General features: G+C 37.5%; 1 protein-coding gene across 4 annotated transcripts in view; it reads left to right on the top strand.

Moving 5' to 3' along the window:
- The first annotated feature begins 568 nt into the window (after positions 1-568).
- ptprb (protein tyrosine phosphatase receptor type b) overlaps positions 569-19,975 on the top strand; it is a 91,946-nt gene continuing 72,539 nt past the window's right edge. For all 4 annotated transcript variants that reach the window (XM_082166303.1, XM_082166302.1, XM_082166301.1 and 1 more), the window contains exons 1-5: positions 569-1,051; positions 1,179-1,467; positions 10,606-10,869; positions 14,647-14,910; positions 17,336-17,605. In XM_082166303.1, the coding sequence (XP_082022429.1) occupies positions 998-1,051; positions 1,179-1,467; positions 10,606-10,869; positions 14,647-14,910; positions 17,336-17,605 (1,141 nt within the window). In that variant the 5' untranslated portion in view covers positions 569-997. The remainder of the gene's footprint in view (positions 1,052-1,178; positions 1,468-10,605; positions 10,870-14,646; positions 14,911-17,335; positions 17,606-19,975) is intronic.

Raw genomic sequence — 19,975 nt, 5'->3', positions numbered from 1 at the left:
GTGCACAAAAATTGCAATGTCTTAGGTGGATGATAAAACATGGAAAATAAGCTTTGAATAAAGATGTTAATTTCAGCTCCTTAGTGTTTGTATTTCTTTGCTCATAGAAAATTCCTACACATACAATTCACCTCTGCAACGACTTTTTATTTTACTATCACTTTAGGGTTAGGGTGGATCTTTCATATGAATTTAAAGAGTGCTGATCTGGTATGGTCTTGACTCTGTCTCACCCTGCCTTGGTCTTGGTTGGGTCTTGATCTTGACTTGGTCTTGGTTTAGGTGGTCTAGACTACAACACTACCTTGACCCTCATTTATATTAGGATTATATTGTTAACTATATTGTAAATTTAATAAAAAAAAAATAAAAAAAAATATATATATACTGTATATATATATATTTAAAAATTAATTTTAATTTGTTTAATTATCCTGATGGAATAATGTTTACAAGCCTATTATTAGATGAGTTTTCTCTTCAACACATCCTTCTGCAGGAGCAATGAGGACACAGGAAGGAAGTGGGGCTGGGCTGTATTGAGTGTTCATGGAGCCCACAGTCATTGACATCTATTGTTCCAGCAAAAGTTCCAATTCACTGGCATTTATGATCTAAAAAGCTTTTAGTGGAGGGTGTATGTTGAAGAAATGCATTTCTGTCATGAATGTTATGTTATGAACTAGTCTAGTAAAGTTAGGGTATTTTAGGCAAGAAAATTGCCAACGGACAAGACTGTACAACGCGTTTCCACTGGACTACCAAAAACAAAGCTTCTGTAGACTTTTGATTGAGGATATCCTTTGGAGACAGAATTGTTTTCCTTTACACATTCCTGATTGTTGTGGGCTAATGAGTGAAAGTGAGCAGTTCCCACAGAGGTTCTCCAGACTGGATTTAGCAGAAAAGTACTTTAAAAGAACTCCTGGATTATACACCAAGGAATTATGTGACTTTTCCAACTGGATTTCTGTGTATTAAACAAAAACATCTAAAAATGCTGGGAAGCAAAGCCATTCATGTAGCCATTTGGGTAGCATGTGGAATATTGGTAAGTCTAACTAAACTACACTTGATTTCTTACAAAAAAAAAAAAAAAACTTTTTCTGTATGTGTGACTTCTGTATGCTATATGTATCAGCCCAGTAAAAAAAAAAAAATCCAACTTTTGTTTTCAGAGTACCATGGTGGCAGACACATGGGAATGTAGCATCAAAGTTGTGAAAGCCATTTCTACCACAGACTCCATACGCATCATGCTGGATAACGAAGATGTGAAATGTAAATACACGGTTTCTGTCAGGGAGAGGCACAATGACTCGAAAGATTGTCATCAAGACCAGGAACATTTCTCACATATTGAATGCAAAACTGAGAATTTAGATCCTGGAACATGGCATCACCTGGAAATAAAGGCAAAGTTGGGTGAAAACCAACAGACTCAACACAATGTCTCTCTGCCAACTAGTAAGAATCCTGCTTCTTTGCATAATTTTCAGTCTGATAGTCAAGAATCACTATTATTGATTTTTACTGAACAAACCTCTAAACAGTAAATATTAAACTTGCATGTGTAACTCCAGACATGAATGATTTTTCAAATCATGTTCTTTATTGAGAAGATAGGTGATATTTTTGTTTTGTTTTTTCCGTGACAATACTTAGTGATTAACTAAAGAGATGCGATAAAACAAAATCAAAGCACTGGTGACTTTAAAGGAAAGGCCATTAAATCTGAAAACTAAATAATCCTTTTAAACATCCTAATCCATACTCAAAAACAGCCACGGACCATACTTTCTTCTACTTTTCTTGATTGTAACTATATAAATTAAAATACAGCTGTAATTACATACAGGTATTTTTAAATATAAGTACAATGTAAAAATATATGTACACAATAAGTGCTACTATCAAATGAATATTAGTACACTTATAAAGTGGGACCCAATCAAGTTTTTTATTACTGTTATAACTCATATTGTTTGTTTGATCCTTCAATATAAATTAAAAAAGGAAGATTAATTCAACAAAAATATGTATACATAAAGTTTATTTGTTTATGTTTAGCCACTTTGCTTCCACGTTTGTTGTAAAATGAGATGTATCACGTGTATTTTTATTACAGAGATGCATTATATAGAAAACAAAATATTTGAATACAGATCCACAATGTTTTAGTTTTTCCATTGGCTTTTGGATTACCGTAGAAAATAAGGTCTGTGGCAAACGTGGCAAAGGTTTATTAGATTCTTATATGTTTTGTTTAAGATGATAATCTTTTATTAACTTTGAAGCCTAAATACAATTGGCAGAAGTAAAATGTTAAAGGTGGGTTATAAATAATAATATAATTAAACGTATAAACACATTTATAAATAATAAAATAAATAAGTGTAAGGCTATAAAAATGAAATGAAAGACATTCCCTTGATCCCCCCACCCATCATAAGACATTTTTCCCACCCCATTGGCAGATCATGTTTTGCTTGTTTTAAGCAAAAACTCCATTTTTATTTAATTCCCCAGAAAACAAGACTTAATATCTTATGTCATTTTACTACTTTAGTAAAATAATGTTATGCATCTTTAAGAAATGTTTGATATTTGGACTGGAAACAAGACAAAAATACTAAGTAAGAAAAGCATTTTTTTTGCAGTGTAATAACTGAACTTGTAACAGTTTTGTTGCAAAGCACAATATTATGGTGAAATTAGATCTCGTGTTTGAGTTAAAACCGAATTATTGTTAAGCATAGCAAGAATCATAGCAAAAAGGTTAACAAATAAGAGTTATACCCACCAATTAATATTGCCCCTTCATTCATGACATGGATACCGTAATCATACAGAGTTGCATACCTTTATCTTTCGCTCATTTCTAAATTGGGCACCTGATGGCTTTGACCTTTCTTGTCCATCTCTTATTTGGCACTCGACATCTACAATCAAAAGATTTCCCCTGACAAAAATGTGCAGGAAATATAGAGGCCTGTATTTATAATATTATAAATGAAATGTGCGTTATTTGGAAGAAAGTCGAGGTGTGACTGACTTAGATAACTATATGGCAAATTTGCCAATTCCCCACACAGTGAAATGATAGATAATAGAAAACCGCTTCGCGGCGCAGATTATTATAAATTTTTTTTTTTTTTTTTTTTATCGTGCCGGCGGCGCCGCCCCCCCCAAAAATGCCGCCCCGGGCGATTGCCCGGTTCGCCCCTTGCCAAAAACCGCTACTGCTGCCAAATACATTTGATCAGACAGTAATGTCGTAACACACAAGTGTGAGTAACAGTGTCTTTACACTTTATGGGGTTAATGCGTTGGATTATCGGATACGGAAGAAAGCACACAGAGAACACTTATTTTGTTATTGTTTTGATCTATGCCATTTGTTGTAATCCTGAACAAAAGTTTCAGCGAGCAATATCTTCTGTTTTGTCACCAATAAGACATTACAACATGTTTAATTTTATTTAAAACACAACACTGCAAATGACAATGTATACATTTTACACTTGATCAAATAGGATGAATAGGATGGTTTGGCTTGTAAGTCTGCAGCGATCTCCGTTGACTTTGAACTATCTAATTTGTATTTACTCACCTGCATTTCTCCTTTTACCATCTGTGTCAATATAAATACCTGCATTTGGATTCGATAACATCTGTTTCTGAGTCTGATACTGAAGGCCAGACCAAAACCATGAACCTTGCAGGACCTGACCCATGTACTCAACACACAAGGGGTGCTTGTCAATATCCCTCCTCGTTTCCTCCATCCTATGACCTGGAAACCAATCGAGCTCAGCCATCTTGAAAGACATCTCAATTCTCTAATTGCACCGCGAGGAGGCGTGGATCGAGGAGTGAGGAGGCTTCCAGAGGAGTTATGAGCGAGGATACACGGATGTATCCTTTGCGGAAGAGTTTTATCTACCAAATGTGACGCACGTATTAATTCTCCTCCCCCTTCACGTCGGTCACAATAATTTTAATTTATACTTTACCTTTGCAGTTTATATAAACCACACATCTTACATATTTCAACAGGGTATCTTGCTTTATTATTATTTATTATGAATTTCATAACCAAACTTTGACAACATAAGGGCAGATCCTTTGAGCGCAGCTGATGATGCAAGGAAGTGACACTCGAGTGATCAAGTATTCCAATGTATAAATAAGCCTTACTTCGATTCCTCCGTCCTCCTTTTCTTTCCTTGCAGCCTTCCCTCGCATCCTACAGGGGGTGGAGCTGAGACACGAGGAAAGGAAACGAGGATGCACAAATAAGAAATGAGAAGCACCAAGGATCCACTTCTGCACCAGACACCTCCGTCACACACCTGAGTACTTCTTCACCACCTGTTTACACCGCCAGTCCAATGGTCGATCCAGCGCCCTTGTCTGGCTCGGCAGAGGACTGCAGCAGGTTTTTAGTCTAGTGTTCGCTCACCTTAGAGATAAAGTCTCATCGTTTCCCCACTGAACAGGCTAAGATTTCGTTCATCCACTACTCACGGGAAGAGTGCTGCAATGGGCAGGAACAGTCTGCCAGCAAGCTGGACCTGTCATGAAATCACTCGATAGGCTAAATGAGACTAGACGGCTTTATCCAATTATCCATCTGAGTGGTGATTGTATGAAAAACTGCCTGGAAGACTCTCCCTGCAGTCCTCCCTATCACACAGCCAGCCAGTTCATCCCGGCACTCAAGACAGCTGACCTTGTCTCTATTGTAGCTCAGGGGGACACATCATTGTGATGTGTCCCAATCGACCACTACACTCCTAGTTATGTCCTAATGTCAGTACATCTCCAATTCCCACTTACCACTATTAATACGCTTACTCCCTTTGATATCTTATCAGCCCTCCTTGACTCTGGGTCAGCCACCAACTTCATTTCCGGGGAACTCTGCCGCCATCTCAACCTCAAAAAGAGGCCCATTGAAACCTCCAACAAGGTTCAATCCAAAATTGGAAAATCGTTGTCCGTGGCACTGTCTCTTATTGTGTGGGACCCATCCAAATGCAAGTGGTCTGTCTTCACATGGAGAACATCATCCTCCTGGTTCTGAAGAAGTCAATGTCGATGCCGATGTTAAACATCTAATTCCCCTGTAAGAACTCCTGACTGTCTCCATTAACTCCACCTCCATTGAATTCCATCGATTGCCCGGTCCCACAATCTTCCCAAAGCTGGACTTCCGAAGCTTATGCAACCTCATTGAGATACGCAGTGTTGGGGAGTAAACTAGTTACATGTAACGGAATTACATACTTAAATTACACAATAAATTTAACTGTAATCTGTTACAGTTTCTGAGAAAAAAAGTTGTGATTAAATTAGTTACTTATGAAAATTAACAGTTACAAAGGTGGTTGCATCTGAATATTTTCTGTAAAAAGCTCAGATATGTTGAATAATATTATTTTGTTGCTTTGCCTGTTTTTTATGTGCATGATGCCTAATAAAATGCCTTTAAAATTAAATTATTATAATCATAATTCAAGTGATGAATGATTTTGAAAGTCTGACAGTAATTAGTGTTGAGGACTATAAGGTACTGCCTGATAGTTGAAAACATTCATTAGAAATTAGAAAAGTGATCAAAAAATGATCAAATGTAATCAGTTCCATTACTTTAATTAAGTGATTGGAATAGTTACACTACTTATTACATTTTAATGTAACGGTACGGTTAATGGTATGGTAACTGTAAGGGTAATCTGTAACCATTACATTTCCAAAGTAACCTTCCCAACACTGGAGATACGGAAGAGGGACGAGTGGAAGATTGCCTTTGTGACAACTACAGAGACTTAGGGTAAGTCTCTGTACTGGACCCAAGAAGCCACCCACACTTTTCGGCACCTGAAACAAGCATTCAACTACTACTACTCTCTTAGTTAATCCTGATAAATATTTTGTGGTTCATGTGGATGTTTCTACAACCTGCATGGGGGCCGTCTTGTCTCAGCAGCAGGGTAAACCTTCCCAACTCCATCCATGCACCTTCTATTTCCAAATCTTCATAGCGGAGCAAAATTATGCCATTGGCCACCACCGATCACTGAAATGGAGAGTATCTCTGAGAAGCCATTGACCCCAGACAGGCAAGATGGGCCCTCTTCTTCTCACAGTTTGAGTTCTCCATCCCCTATCGTCCAGGGATGACAAATGTGAAAGCTGTCTCTACTCTCCAGAAGAAATTCCAGAGAATCCTGAAACCATCCTGCTACTTAATGTTGCTGTCAGTCCCATTCATTGGTCCCTGGATGCTAGACTCGCTGCAGCCTCCACCACCAAGCCTGCTCCGTCAAGGTCCCCCTGCCAACCGTACTTAGGTTCCTACATCCCAACGTATTCCTCTCTATACGTTTTCCAACCTTTCCCGGATACATACAGTACACTCACATTAAGCTGAATGTAAAATTGAGCAAATCTCAACTGATTGTTACATCATCGAAAAATATAAACTGAATTATCGCCCAGTGATAAATTAAAAGTTGCATATATAGTACTGTATATCCTACTTTACCTGAGTATATACAGTATACTCACACTATATACACACACATTAATATATATATATATATATATACACACACTATATAGCAAATCTATACACTATATATATATATATATATATATATATATATATATATATATATACTATATAGCAAATCTTGGCTGGAGATATATGTTGCATATATATTTGTATACAACCTTATCCACATACATACTGTATACTCACATAGAGTGATATATAGTATGTAAAATATAGTATCTCAACTGCTTGATTGATTGTATTGTCACAAAATGTAAACTCCTGTGCATTATTGGCCACCTCTAATCTGCTAAATGCGACTATAAAGCATGAATATATTAAGATGTTATAAACAGTAACATCTTGATTTTCAAGATGCCTTTTGTGAATTGTGAAACACCCTCAAAAAATAGATTGTTTACAAGGACAGATTATAAACACAAAGTAGACTAGTGAGTAGATGAGTTTACCTGTCCCCGACAACCTCTGTAGTCCCATTTAGCAACTTATTAACAACCTCCTTTTTCAAGACAAGAAAAAGCTATTTTAAAAAAAACTCAAGGGTGTATTACTGATATATTTTGTTGTAGAATAAAATGTGTTAGCCACAGACCTTATTTCAGACATTTAAGTAAAAACCCATTGACTTCAGGAAGATGGAACAAGAAGTGCTAAATGTTAACTCGTTTATGGGTTTTGGCATTGCAAAATACTTCATCCCTGCAGCACTCTAAACCTCTGAAGTAAAGTAACCCTGCTCTAGAGCAAGTAATGTTTGGAGAATGAATCGCTATTGCGACTTTTGTATCCAGGTATGTTGCATAATCTGCTTTCTGAAATATCTCCCAGGTTAAAACACCACACCCTTAAATCTAGCCAAGAAAGGCTCTCTAAAATGACTTGGGACATTCGTCTGCATTGACCCAATGGAGAAATTCAGAAGTCCATTACTGACGTTTCCATTACCCTTCAAATTGCGCAAATTGAAATTCCGAATTGAAAATACGCCCAATGGAAACACATCAATTTCGAAAAAACTCCCATTTATCGCAAAAAAGTTTTTACGCTCACATGAGGTGGTTTTTCAGGCAATTTGAAAAAGAAATATTTAGCAAAACTGCAATGGAAACAGTTTTTGCACATTTACAGGTCATCCGACGTAGATGACGCGGTATGTTTTGGACAGAATACGAGACAGAGTTCTTTATTAAATTCATATAAGACAAAAGAATTACAGGATTAATGGATTCCAAACCTCAAATAAATGCCACAATCAAGACCTCGAAGCAGATATGAGGGAGAAACACCCAGAAACCCCTCATATGTGCCGCTCACAAGTATAATACGGGTCGTTCCTTACCATCAATGCTTGGAAAACACACATACATCTCCTTCGATTAATAGTAATGGCTAGTGCAGTGGCTGGGATATAGTACATAAACCTACAAACGTCTGTTGGCATGGTTTTTGGCATGATTTTACATATCGCAAGAGGAAAAAAAGAAATTTTAGTCTCATTACATCGGTTAATGGAAACGCCGTCATTTCGCATTAGTTTTTTGTCGACATTTAGAAAAAAATCGCAAAAGTTTTGCGCAAATCTGTAATGGAAACGCGCCTACTGTTGCAGTAAAAAAAAAAAAAAAAAAGGATTTTGTTACACAGTTAGACTGCATCAACGGTAGTTATTAATACACCTTTGCTCTTTAAATCTGCTTTATAGGATTCATTGCTGTTCATTGCGTCATAAGGTGGAATAGATGCCATTAAGTAGCATTAAGTAGGCAATATTTTGTTTAAAATGTAAGGTATTCAATGTTAACTTATTTATTGAACTAGTTTATTTTCTATAAAGTAATATCTCACTCATCACAATCATACTCTGAATATCAGTGCTGTTATGATTATCTGTGGTCGATTGTATCTGTATTACCGAATCACAGCTGATAGTCAGAACAACAATGCTCTTGATTGTGTGATATTGCTTGATTATCCAATTTTATCAAAGTAAACAACAATGAACAATAATATATTGGATATTTCACTGATGCTATGTAAAAGAACTTTAAACTGTGTGTACACAGATTATGTAAATCTGGAGCTATATGTGCAGGGTAAATCCAAATGGCTAAGTGTCAAAAGCTTCTCTAAATATGAGGAAAGGTTGGATTGCGCTGATTATGTGCCGTTGTATACGTGTCTGGGCTAAATTCCAAAACAGGAGTTTGACTGTAGGTCAATTCTTTCAGACTTTTCTCCCCCTCCCATCCGGCTTATTGTTCTTTTGTTCTAATATATACAAAGACTCATTAGCTCTCAGAGGTCAGTCTGATTACAGTGACACTTATATAATGTACAGTGGCCCTCAAATTTATTTGGACTCTTAGGCTATACTTATTATTGCTATTGAGAACAAAATATCAAAGTTAGTGAGTAAAAATGATGTACAAAATAAAGTGTTACTGTCACACTAAGAAATTGGCAAAGGACCAGATTTACTAACAGATTGCTCCAGCACAAGCCCTCTTTGGTGTTAAAATATTACTGTCAGGATTTACTAAAGACACACAGTGAAAAATTTGCGCTGAAAATGTGTGGACAGGGTTATTTTTGGGGCTGGCCTTATTGCATATGCATTTGTAGGAGTTTGCATTTCAGAAGTAAAATTTATGGGAGAAGAGTATTTAAATGAATCATGCATGGTGAATTACTAAGGTTTCCACTAGTCAATTTGCTGGTATTTGTGCCATTATTTACTGCCCAAAAAAAGTCTTAAACCAGAAGCTAATTTGTGATGCTCTTGGTAGATTGCATTGGTCATTATGGAAATGAACCGGCTGTGTTTGTGTTCTTTTAATTTTCACATCGTCAATAGATCACCCGCAGAACTTTCCATTCCCATCTGCACTTTTTGCCCTGTTAAGGAAATCTGGCTGGCTTAGAAACTTGAAGTTAGTTCTGGGGAAAACAGATTTTAGGTGGGCCAAATATAATACTAGACAGAAACTCCTTTTGTGCAGATTTCCATGATTAAAACAAAAACACAAAAGTTGGGGTGTTATTTTCATTTTCTATTTTAGCTATTTAATAGCTATTCTATTTAGCTATTTAGTCTTGAACAGTGACTTTTAAAATGGGTAAATGGGTATGGGTATGTGATCATGTAAAAATCGATGATACACCCACGGTTCTCAAGGAGAAAGAGAGTGAAAAAAGTCATTAGAAGAGGTTGACTGAATGTGACCTTCAACCTTAATGGTTTCTTATCCTGTTCTCTCACAATACACTTTCAACAAAACCTCATCAGGAAGAGCTTTCTTTAAAAAAGCAAAGAGCAGTGCTATCGTGTTTTCACATATAGGTTGTTAGACATTCCGCTGCTTTCACTGAGAATAATTCACAGCAGGACCCACTGAGTCCACACCTTTCCTTTCTGCGTAACAGAGTTCTCACAGAGAGCTCTACCTTATTAGAAGGACTGTTATGATAATGTCTGTCTGAGGCTACAAAGCTGACCAAAGAGACCACAAAATAATCTTGTGTTTATTTGGTATGAGGACCCTATTTAGCTATGTGAATGCAAGATTTAAAGTATACATTTACATTACATTTAATCATTTAGCGGACGCTTTTATCCAAATTGACTTACAAATGAGGAGAGCAATGGAAGCAATCAAACCAACAATAGAGCAGCAAATATGCAAGTGCCATGACCAGTCCCAGTTAGTCCAGCACAGTAGACGTAACAATCTTTTTATACGTATACATATAATAAAAGAAATGTTAAAAAATAAATAAATATTGCTTCACTTCATTGCGATAAGTTTAAATGTGTCTTATTTCTCTCTCTCTCTCTCTCTCTCTCTCTCTCTCTCTCTCTCTCTCTCTCTCTTTATATATACATACACATACACACACACACACACACACACACACATTGCATGAACAGCCCCTGTCTACCACAGACAGATTGAGAAATTTGAATGCAATTAATTATAATTATACATCTACACGGTTGACAGTATTATATGTCTTTTGGTTAGGACCTTCGGCAGTGGAAAATCTCGAGGTTTCTGGGGATGTGAACAGCCTGAAAGTTTCATGGCAACCTGGTCCCGGCAAAACAGAGGGATATCGAATCATGCTCATAGACAGCAATGGCATGGGTTCAGTCTGGAATGCAACAGTTGCAAGCACGACCACATCTTATACAATAAAAGGGCTTATTTCTGGACGACTCTACAACATCACTATCATTACAGAGGTTGGAGAGCTACAGAATTCAGCATCTAGACAAGCACAAACAGGTATTTTGTATTGGGTCATCAAATAATAAATTAAATAACATATGAACAAATTTGTTTGAAAATGCAGATGATGTGCACATATATCTGTGCCTGTATGAATTCCTCTACTGTATTTTAAGCAGATATGTTAACACCCTTTCCTGTTTTGAGCACTGAAAGGTCACCTTTGTCCACTTGTGTTATGCCACATTATGTCATGCAGTCTCAATCATAAGACATGTTGCATTAATTATAAAATTCCTAAATTTAGTGAATCTGTGTGCCGTGTTATTTGACTGACTAAGGCTATGTTCCCACTGTCAGTCCAATTCTGAATATTTTTGTATTTGATTGAAATCTGATCTAAAATTATCGACTGTCCACATTATGTATTGCAACTCTTCAGATCCGATTTGCGTGTCCACGCCGCTCTTTTGTTTTCCGAAATATCTGCTTTGTTTTCTATGGCAATGACGTTGCATTGGTAGGTATATTTATTTATTTATCTCTTTATTTGACATGGACATACAATTACATTGGACGAACCATATGCATTGGTTTTAGTGTTATAGCATGCATGCTAATTTTCAACACCTGTCCACGGGAGGCTTTTAGAAAGAAAATACAATAACAAGACTAATAACAAAAGTGATAACAACAATACCAAAAAAAAGAAAGAATAACTCAAATATACCATATGATTAAAGAGAAAAAACAAACAAAAAAAAAACAGCAAAGCAACGGAATCAGAGAGTATCTTAGTTGTAGGTTATACATGCGAGCACTGTTGTGTAGTTTTTAGCCATTGTTTAGCCGATGCTTGTGCCCATGATGTAACGCAATATGATAGATGTGAGAATATCATCGCGTGCATGTATAGTTTTGCAGTGTGACGAGACAAATCCCTTCTTATAAAACGAAAACAATTTATATTTGGTTTGTCCTTTTTGCAGATGTACTTAACATGATTTTCAAATTTTGAATTATTATCCAGAATAATCCCAAGGTACTTGACTTCATTTACTACTTCTATTACTTCATTTTTTATCTGAACCACAAATATATCGCTTATAGGCCTATTTTGTATGGAGAAACACATGGAGACTGTTTTCTTAACATTAAGAGATAAATGGGATAACTCGAGCCATTTAGAGATATTATTGAATGCTTTTGTCAGGTGTTCACCTGCCAGACTGGATGTTTTAGCGGAAACATGGAATACAGTGTCGTCCGCATACATCTGACAGTTTATGCCCGGACAGCATTTTGGTAGGTAATTTATGTACATTGTAAACAACAACGGGGCAAGTACGGACCCTTGCGGTACTCCCATGTTGTTGGCTTGCAGAGATGACTTCACCCCATTGACCCTAACACATTGCTGTCTTCTGCCCAAATATGACCTAAACCACTGCAAAGATTCAGAGGACATTTTAAATTGAATTAATTTTTGTAATAAAATACTGTGATTAACAGTGTCAAAGGCCTTTTCTAGGTCCAAGAACACTGCCCCGACAACATTTCCTTCATCCAGTGATTCCTTAATTTTGTAGAGTAAATAACAGTTTGCTGTTTCGGTGGAATGTTTGTCTCTAAATCCAAACTGCAGTGGATAAAGCAGCTGGTTGGACTCTAAATGTTCCGCTAATTGCTCGGCAACAATCTTTTCCAGAACTTTTGAAACTACAGGAGGGATAGCAATAGGCCTATAATTGCTTGCTATATTCTTTTCACCCGATTTATAGATCGGTGTAATTGTTGCTGTTTTCCAGCTCTCTGGGAACATTTTTGTGTGTATTGACAAATTTACTAAATAAGTAATTGGCTCTAACAGACAGCTTTCATATCTCTTAATTAGTGCAGCATGTATGTTGTGTATGTCCTTAGACATGGAGTTACTCATGTTTGCAATCACCTTTTTAACTTTATCACAATATGCCAAAACAACAACAACAACCGCAAAATGGAGGGACTTGTACAGATCTGTTGTCTTATTTACAACATGACAATGTGTAGCCACCACAACAGTACAACTGTAGGCGGCTGGTATCCATGTTTTTTTTCCATGCTCTCGTCTCCTCCGGTTTCAAAACATGTCTCCAATATATTGTCATTTTCTGCTCGCCCGGCACTCTGCAACAACACAACCTTTGTGTCTGCAGCGACTTTCAGCATGTTTCCTATAACATCTCATCTGATAAACCATGACAAATCCAATCAGAGCAGTAAGACTAAAGATTTCCAGAAATGCCATTTAAATAGGATTTCAAACCACATATGAATGTAGCTTGAAACAGATTTGTAAAAATCACATTTCTGTCAGGACCACTATCGTCAAATGCGATTGGCAATTGCGTACAGTTTGGATTGGCGGTATGGTTCTGTTCTGGGCAAGACCTCCCTGCGCATCCATGCAGCCTAGCATAGATAAGAGCAGGGAGAGCAGCAATAAAACCCCCCTTAGGATAAACAGAACAAAACCAACATGAATGTTTTGCAGATATCATTAATTCAAGATTTTAAAGTACAACATAATTCGAGAATTTATTCTGATTCAAGGGGAATTAGAATGCCAAATCCTGACTGACGAGAGGAGGAGCTGGGGATGGAGGAGGGTAATTAGCTCCTGAGAAACGTGACAGCTGCTGATAATGCTGAAGGAGCTTATATATGTATGTGATAGGCATGGTATTCCTATAGGTAGACGTGGATCAACTGAGTGTCAGCTGATGCGAGCTTGACTAACGTGACCTGCCAGAGCTGACGCTATGCTTAATTTCATGTTTTGCCGTTCACACTCGCTAAATCTCGGATTTCAATATGATATGCATGATATGCACAAAAATCAGATTAGGACTCAGTCTGAACAAGGCTGTTCCAATATTCCAAACCTGTTCCAAAACATACATCATTGCCACTCATTAAGATCCTGGCAGCAAATCTTAAAACATACTTTAAAAAAAACAACTAAGCTTTTGTTTTGTTTTTTATTGAGTATTACACTAGCACATCTTAGTTGGGGTACTGTCTGTTCCTGGTCTCTTTCTACAAAATGACTTTTGTTTGTGTGTCTAATGCCGTCAGATTGTTGTACTACATATTTTTTATTTGAATAATACCAGTTAATTTGAAGAATATATAAAAGACAGTAAAAAACATGAAATACAGTGTTACAAAAGATATCAAATATTAGGAAACGATCGCATCAGTTCTTCAATAAATGTTGAGTAAATTCTCCTATGTTTGTAAAACGTGAGACATTTTTTGTGTTCCTCAAAAGAAAGTCATGCAGGTTTAAAATGGCATAAGGGTGTGTAAAGGATGACAGTATTGTCTTTTATGGGTGAACTATCCCTTTAAAGGGTTAAATGTAAAAAAAAAAATATACTATCATATCAAAGTTTAAAAGTCCACAATTTAATATTCAAATATTCAATATCAGCTGTAGGTTGCATGCCAATAGGAATACACTATACCAAATCTGTGTGTAATCTGGACTGTCTCCTGCCAAATAACTGTTAACTGAAATAGAAATACAAATAAAGACTAAACATACTGATAGACTAAAATAAAAATTTAAACTATAATTAATTGAAAAACTGAAACTAAACTGACAAACAGACTTGGTAAAATAACTGAAAAGAAATTAAATAATTTGAAATTGAAACAAAATAAAAACCTAAAACTAAAATAACCTTGATGAAGACAAACGTTTTTGTACTTTAAACATAAGGCATTTTAACATCTTTAGAGATTAATGTTACTGATCTCTCTCTCCCTCTACCTCTTTCTGTACAGTACCAGCTGCTGTCTCTAACCTCCAAGTGGGGAACATTGGCAACCAGACCACCCTCAGGGTTCTGTGGGATAAAGCCTTTGGTGATGTGGACCGTTACCTTGTCAGTCTGACATTACCTGGTTCAAACTCTATTGAGAAAGCCCTGTCCCCTGATAGTACAGATGTGATGTTTGACAATCTGAGTCCTGGAAAGACCTACCAGGTGTCAGTCAGCACCAGGAGTGGAACACTTTCTAATGAGACATGGATCATGGGAACAACTGGTTAGTATAAGTTGATGGATAAATCAGTTCAGTTTATGCTGTACATTCTCTAAGACACACTTCTTCAATAAAGTGATTTATTAATTCATAAATATCATTACATTTTTGGGGAGGCACACTGCATAGGGGAAGTTGTGGTATATCTTGTGCTGGCTTTAATTCATGTAATATTTTTTTTCAGTATTAGTAAGTTAGTGTAGTGAATGTATACATTTTTGCTGATCCAATCTCAAGTGGGCAATGCTACATACGGGTGTAAACAAGGTCTAAAACGTTTTGAGCTTGTCCACTTGACAACTTCCAGAGGTAAATCGAAAAAGCAATTCAATCAGATTGCTTTCGTAGTGTAGACACCCATGTGGTTAATGCGGTCAAACAGCCACAGAAGACTACTCTCTGCCCACTTACATAATATTGTTGAGACGTGTTGTTAGGAACCGCGCTAAAATGTTCAGCATGGTCAAGCAGCTATAAGAGCAGACTCCTTTTCTTTTTTAGATTGAAAGAACTGAAAAAGCCCTTTCATATACATGCATACAATTTATGAAGGCTCTGCCTTCTTTGACGTGGATATCTTCGTTTTGTTTCTTCAGTTCAGTCTGTCAATGTCGAACACCCTGGAGAGCTGCTTTTACATATTAATCACTTTTACATTCATCATCCCAGCAGCGATGACAGCACTTTATTTTTGAATTTATTTACACCTAAGCAAAGAACAAAAAAGAACTTTGCTGTGAGTATATTGGGCTTGTGTTGTGACAAAATCAGAGTGACCTGCCCATAAGCCCTCTCACTGAATCAGGACAGAAGTGGTCGAAAGGGGACAAAACACACAGATTGAAACACAAGGGGCCAATCATACATTCGGTGCGACGCAAGTGTTTTTTGCTAGTTTCAGCGCGACAGACTTATTTTCATCTGAAACTGAAAACGAGGTGTGTTTAGGCGCATTGTTGACGCGTTGCTATTTTGTGGCAACTGAAATAGACTGCGCCACTGACCAACAAAAACCTGGTCTAAAGTCAATGGCGCAATATATTTTTTTTGTTATTTAAAGAGCACGTTAGTAATGTGCGCCTATAGGCCGTTCTACAACGTGCATACAGTTTGTCCCATAGATGGTCTGGGACATCTGTTTTCTGCTTGCAAATTCAGGCATGTTAATAGCGAATCCGCCATGGCGCGAGCGCAACTGGCTTTTAAAGGGAATGGGAGATGAGACTGATTGTTTTTTTGTTGCACGTTACGCCCAAAACACACCCATTACTCATTAAGAGAATAGGGACAACCCTTTTAGACCATGCGCCAGGTGGGCTGACCATTGTTCCCGTCTTTAAACTAGCAAAAGTGGATTCGGACACGCCCTAAGTGGACTTTCGCGTGCGCTTTAGACCATGCACTTAGATCGTTAAAATAGGGCCCAAGGTGTAAATCAAAATGTGTTTCTTATCTACTTATGATCTGGTCGACCAAAACACATCTTAATACAGGGCGTAAACAGGGTCTGTGTGGTGAGCGAACAAAGTCAAATGCAGGAATCTACCACATTTAGAAGACCCCTAAACACTGGTCTCAGAGAAAGCAAAAACCCCGATATTAAAATGTCACCTAAAGAGAAACTCAGCTCTTCAAGCACTCTCAAATGAGAATAAAAAAATCACAACTCCAAACAAACAAAGGGGAAGTGTGTTTCATTCTTTCTGCCCGACTCTCCAGCCTTCCATTTTAAACAAACAATTTAAACTCATTCCCCTTTCTTTCTTTCTTTCTTTCTTTCTTTCTTTCTTTCTTTCTTTCTTTCTTTCTTTCTTTCTTTCTTTCACACTGGAGAGTAACAAACTAAGGGTGCGTTTACACGACAACAATGTACTAAAAACTGAACCTTTTTTTCTTTTTTCACGTACAGACGACAACATTGTCAAAATGGTCGTCATTCACACAGATCAACAAAAATGACTAAAAAAGCTGTATTAGTCAGCCAGGCCAATAGTTGCCCATGTCACTTTGTAAAGAAACACTAGGCGCCTATTCTGAACACATAATAAGCATGCGCATGACGTCACCATTTTCACAAATTTGCATTTTTGTAGTTTACAGAGAGACGATAATGGTATCGTTTTCAAAAAGTTGCATTTTTTAAACCCATTTTCAAAAGTTTGCATTTTCAGGCCCCCAAAACACTATTGTCATGTAAATTAATGCATAAAGGGCATAAATGCATAAAACAGTGTTGAAAACAGTGTTGCCCCTAAGGATTCTTTCCTCTAAGGCCTCTTGTTAATATAATTAGTACAATTATTTAATTATAGGCCTACAGATTGTATTTTATTATGTTTATTATTATTATTATATAATTATACTAATGTATTATATAGTTTGTTGTTAGATTTTATCATTTGTATTGAACATTGTTTTTCCCTATTAGAACCAGGGAAGGTGTCAGATCTGGTGATGGAGAATCTGTCGGATCGTGGCTTTCTAAAGATCACCTGGAAACTTCCTCCCGGAGAATGGGAGCACATCCGTGTGGTGCTGTCAAATGGAAGTGAAATCCTGGTTAACCAAACTGTGGAAAGAATGGCAAAGGAAATACTCTTGTCAGGGTTACATCTGCAGCCTGGCAGAGTGTACAGCATGGCAGTCAGTGTAGAGAATGGCGGCCTGGCTAATACTGTCTATTACCAGGGGGAAATAGGTAACCATTTGTCAATACTCTCAATAACTATAAATTATCTAAAATACAAGCAGGAGAAGACACATTAAACCTGTTTTAAAATTGCTTACTATTAATTATAATTAATTTAAATATTATATGCATGCCCCTCAAAACACCTGGGGCCTCATTTATAACCGTTGCGTACGCACGAAACATGCCCTGAAAGAGGCGTACGCCACTTCTGACGCATAAGTTGTGATTTATAAAAACAAACTTGACGGGAAAATTGCCGCACCTGCACGCAAACGCTGACCCATGCGTACGAAAGTTTTGGAGGTGGAGCAGTTTGGCGACACCGATGGTGAGCTGGAGTTAAATGTCTTTTTGGTCACTTTTAGACAGAAAATCTAAAGAAAATTAAACATATACAGAAAGATAATACAAATATAATTTCACTCACCAAGCCTGTCACCTGAAGCAAATATCCATCCCTTCTTAAATGTCCGCGCCAGCGAGCACGTTGGGCCGTTTAGTGAAACTGACGCAAATAACAGTTTAAATAAATAAAATAATGATTTAAACTATGTTACTATGTTTTACTTCTGATATAAACATTTAGATTAAATATGCCATTCAAATGAATGGAGTTAAACACTTAAACATAAAATCCTTACTGAGAAGTTACAACATTTTTTATATTAAATCAATAGAAATATTTGTTGCGGATGCCATGTTTTTGAACACTTTTCCTGTGGCGTGCTGTGTTTTAATGTTTTAATAATTGCATATCATGATAACACTGTCTGAGAAAATAGTTTCGTGCACATAATGCCCAATCAATTAAAAATACAATTCGGCCAGTGGAAAAGATTGAGAAAAACTTTCTCTGAAATGTATTTTACACTATTTGGTTTATGTAGGCTATTCAAAAACAAGGCAAGGATAGGCAACTACTTGATTTTTATTTATGTAATGTGTCTTGTACCGTTAAACGGTATCACGTGGATGAATAATCATATGCAAATGATATGCAGATGAGGAACGGTTTTATAAGTCTGAATATTTTTTTGCATACGCCATTTTTGGCTTTCGGGCGCACGTACACTTTTAGTAAGGTTCCTACGCACAGTTTTATAAATGAGACCCCTGAACTCTAGGACTAAAGGCCATTGCACACTGAGTCCGAAATTCGCATCCGAAATTTTCGGACGTTAAAAAAAAAAATTCGACCTCACTTTATGTCAATCACGCTTCCACACTGTCTACGAAACTTTCGTCCGTAATAAAAAAATTCGGATCGGGTTCGATTTTCTGCGTTTTTCGCATCCACAGCCAGTATTTTGTGAGGTTTTTTGAAAATTCAGAGCCACCGTACAAGCGAACGACAAAATCCAGAATGGCGTCTGACAAGTTGGTGGTTGATACACTTCGTCTCGCAGCACAAAGTACTGTATGAAAAACAAAAACGTGTGTGTGTCCATACCTTAGACAAACTGCCAGTCTCTGTTCAGGATCGATTGGTTCACGGAAATTGGTGGTGGTCTTTTTAATATGTGGCTCCAGTATCGCCAGCAAAGCATCAAACTGTTCCACTGACATTCTGAGGTAAATTTTGAATCGCTCGGGATAATTTCGCAACTCCTTGATAAGGAGGTGAAACTCTCCTTCCTCTCGGCGCAATCTCAGGATTGGATGGACCCAATATTTCCTCTTTCTTTTTCTCTTTTTAAGAAGAAAGAGGGCAACAAAATCATCCTCACTGCTTGACAAATCCATTTAGTATTTTTTGCGTTTTTTTCCGCAAAGGTTTAATAATACGCATCGGACTCAGTGTGCAAGGTTTCTGTGCATGACGAATTTTAAGGCTGAAGGCCAATTTATACTTCTGCGTCGGGTGCGCGTAGAAGGTACGGCGTAGCATACGCATTGACGTGTACCATACGTCGTACCCTTCGCCGTACCCTGACGCGCACCTCCTCAAAAATGTAACTACGCGTCGCGGCGACGCGGACCGCAAGATCTGTGATTGGTCGGCTGGATAGCATCGCGTTTCCTCCTACACTCTCCACCGCCCGCCCGCCATTTTTAAATTCCGAAGATCAGTGAAGAGCCATGGAAAAAGACCAAGTGACTGAGAGATTGCTTGAAGAAGTGCGGAAATACAGCCATCTGTATGACTCCTTCAATCGCCATTGCTCGTAGAAACCTAAACTCAAAATAGCCGCGAGGAATGTAAACACAGTGGAACTGGAACATTAAAACCCACCCGCGCCATCTAGCGTTTCGGCGGTGTAACTGCACATCAACACAGACATTCGCAGAAGTATAAATGCTCACGACGGCGTCGCCTACGTGCGTAGCCTACGACGTACACTACGGCGTACCCTCGACACAGAAGTATAAATTGGC

Source organism: Leuciscus leuciscus, assembly GCF_965113295.1.
Source record: "Leuciscus leuciscus genome assembly, chromosome: 4".
Classification (NCBI taxonomy): Eukaryota; Metazoa; Chordata; class Actinopteri; order Cypriniformes; family Leuciscidae; genus Leuciscus; species Leuciscus leuciscus.
The sequence above is the reverse complement of the archived record's forward strand: the minus strand, read 5'-3'. Positions and strand labels throughout refer to the sequence as shown.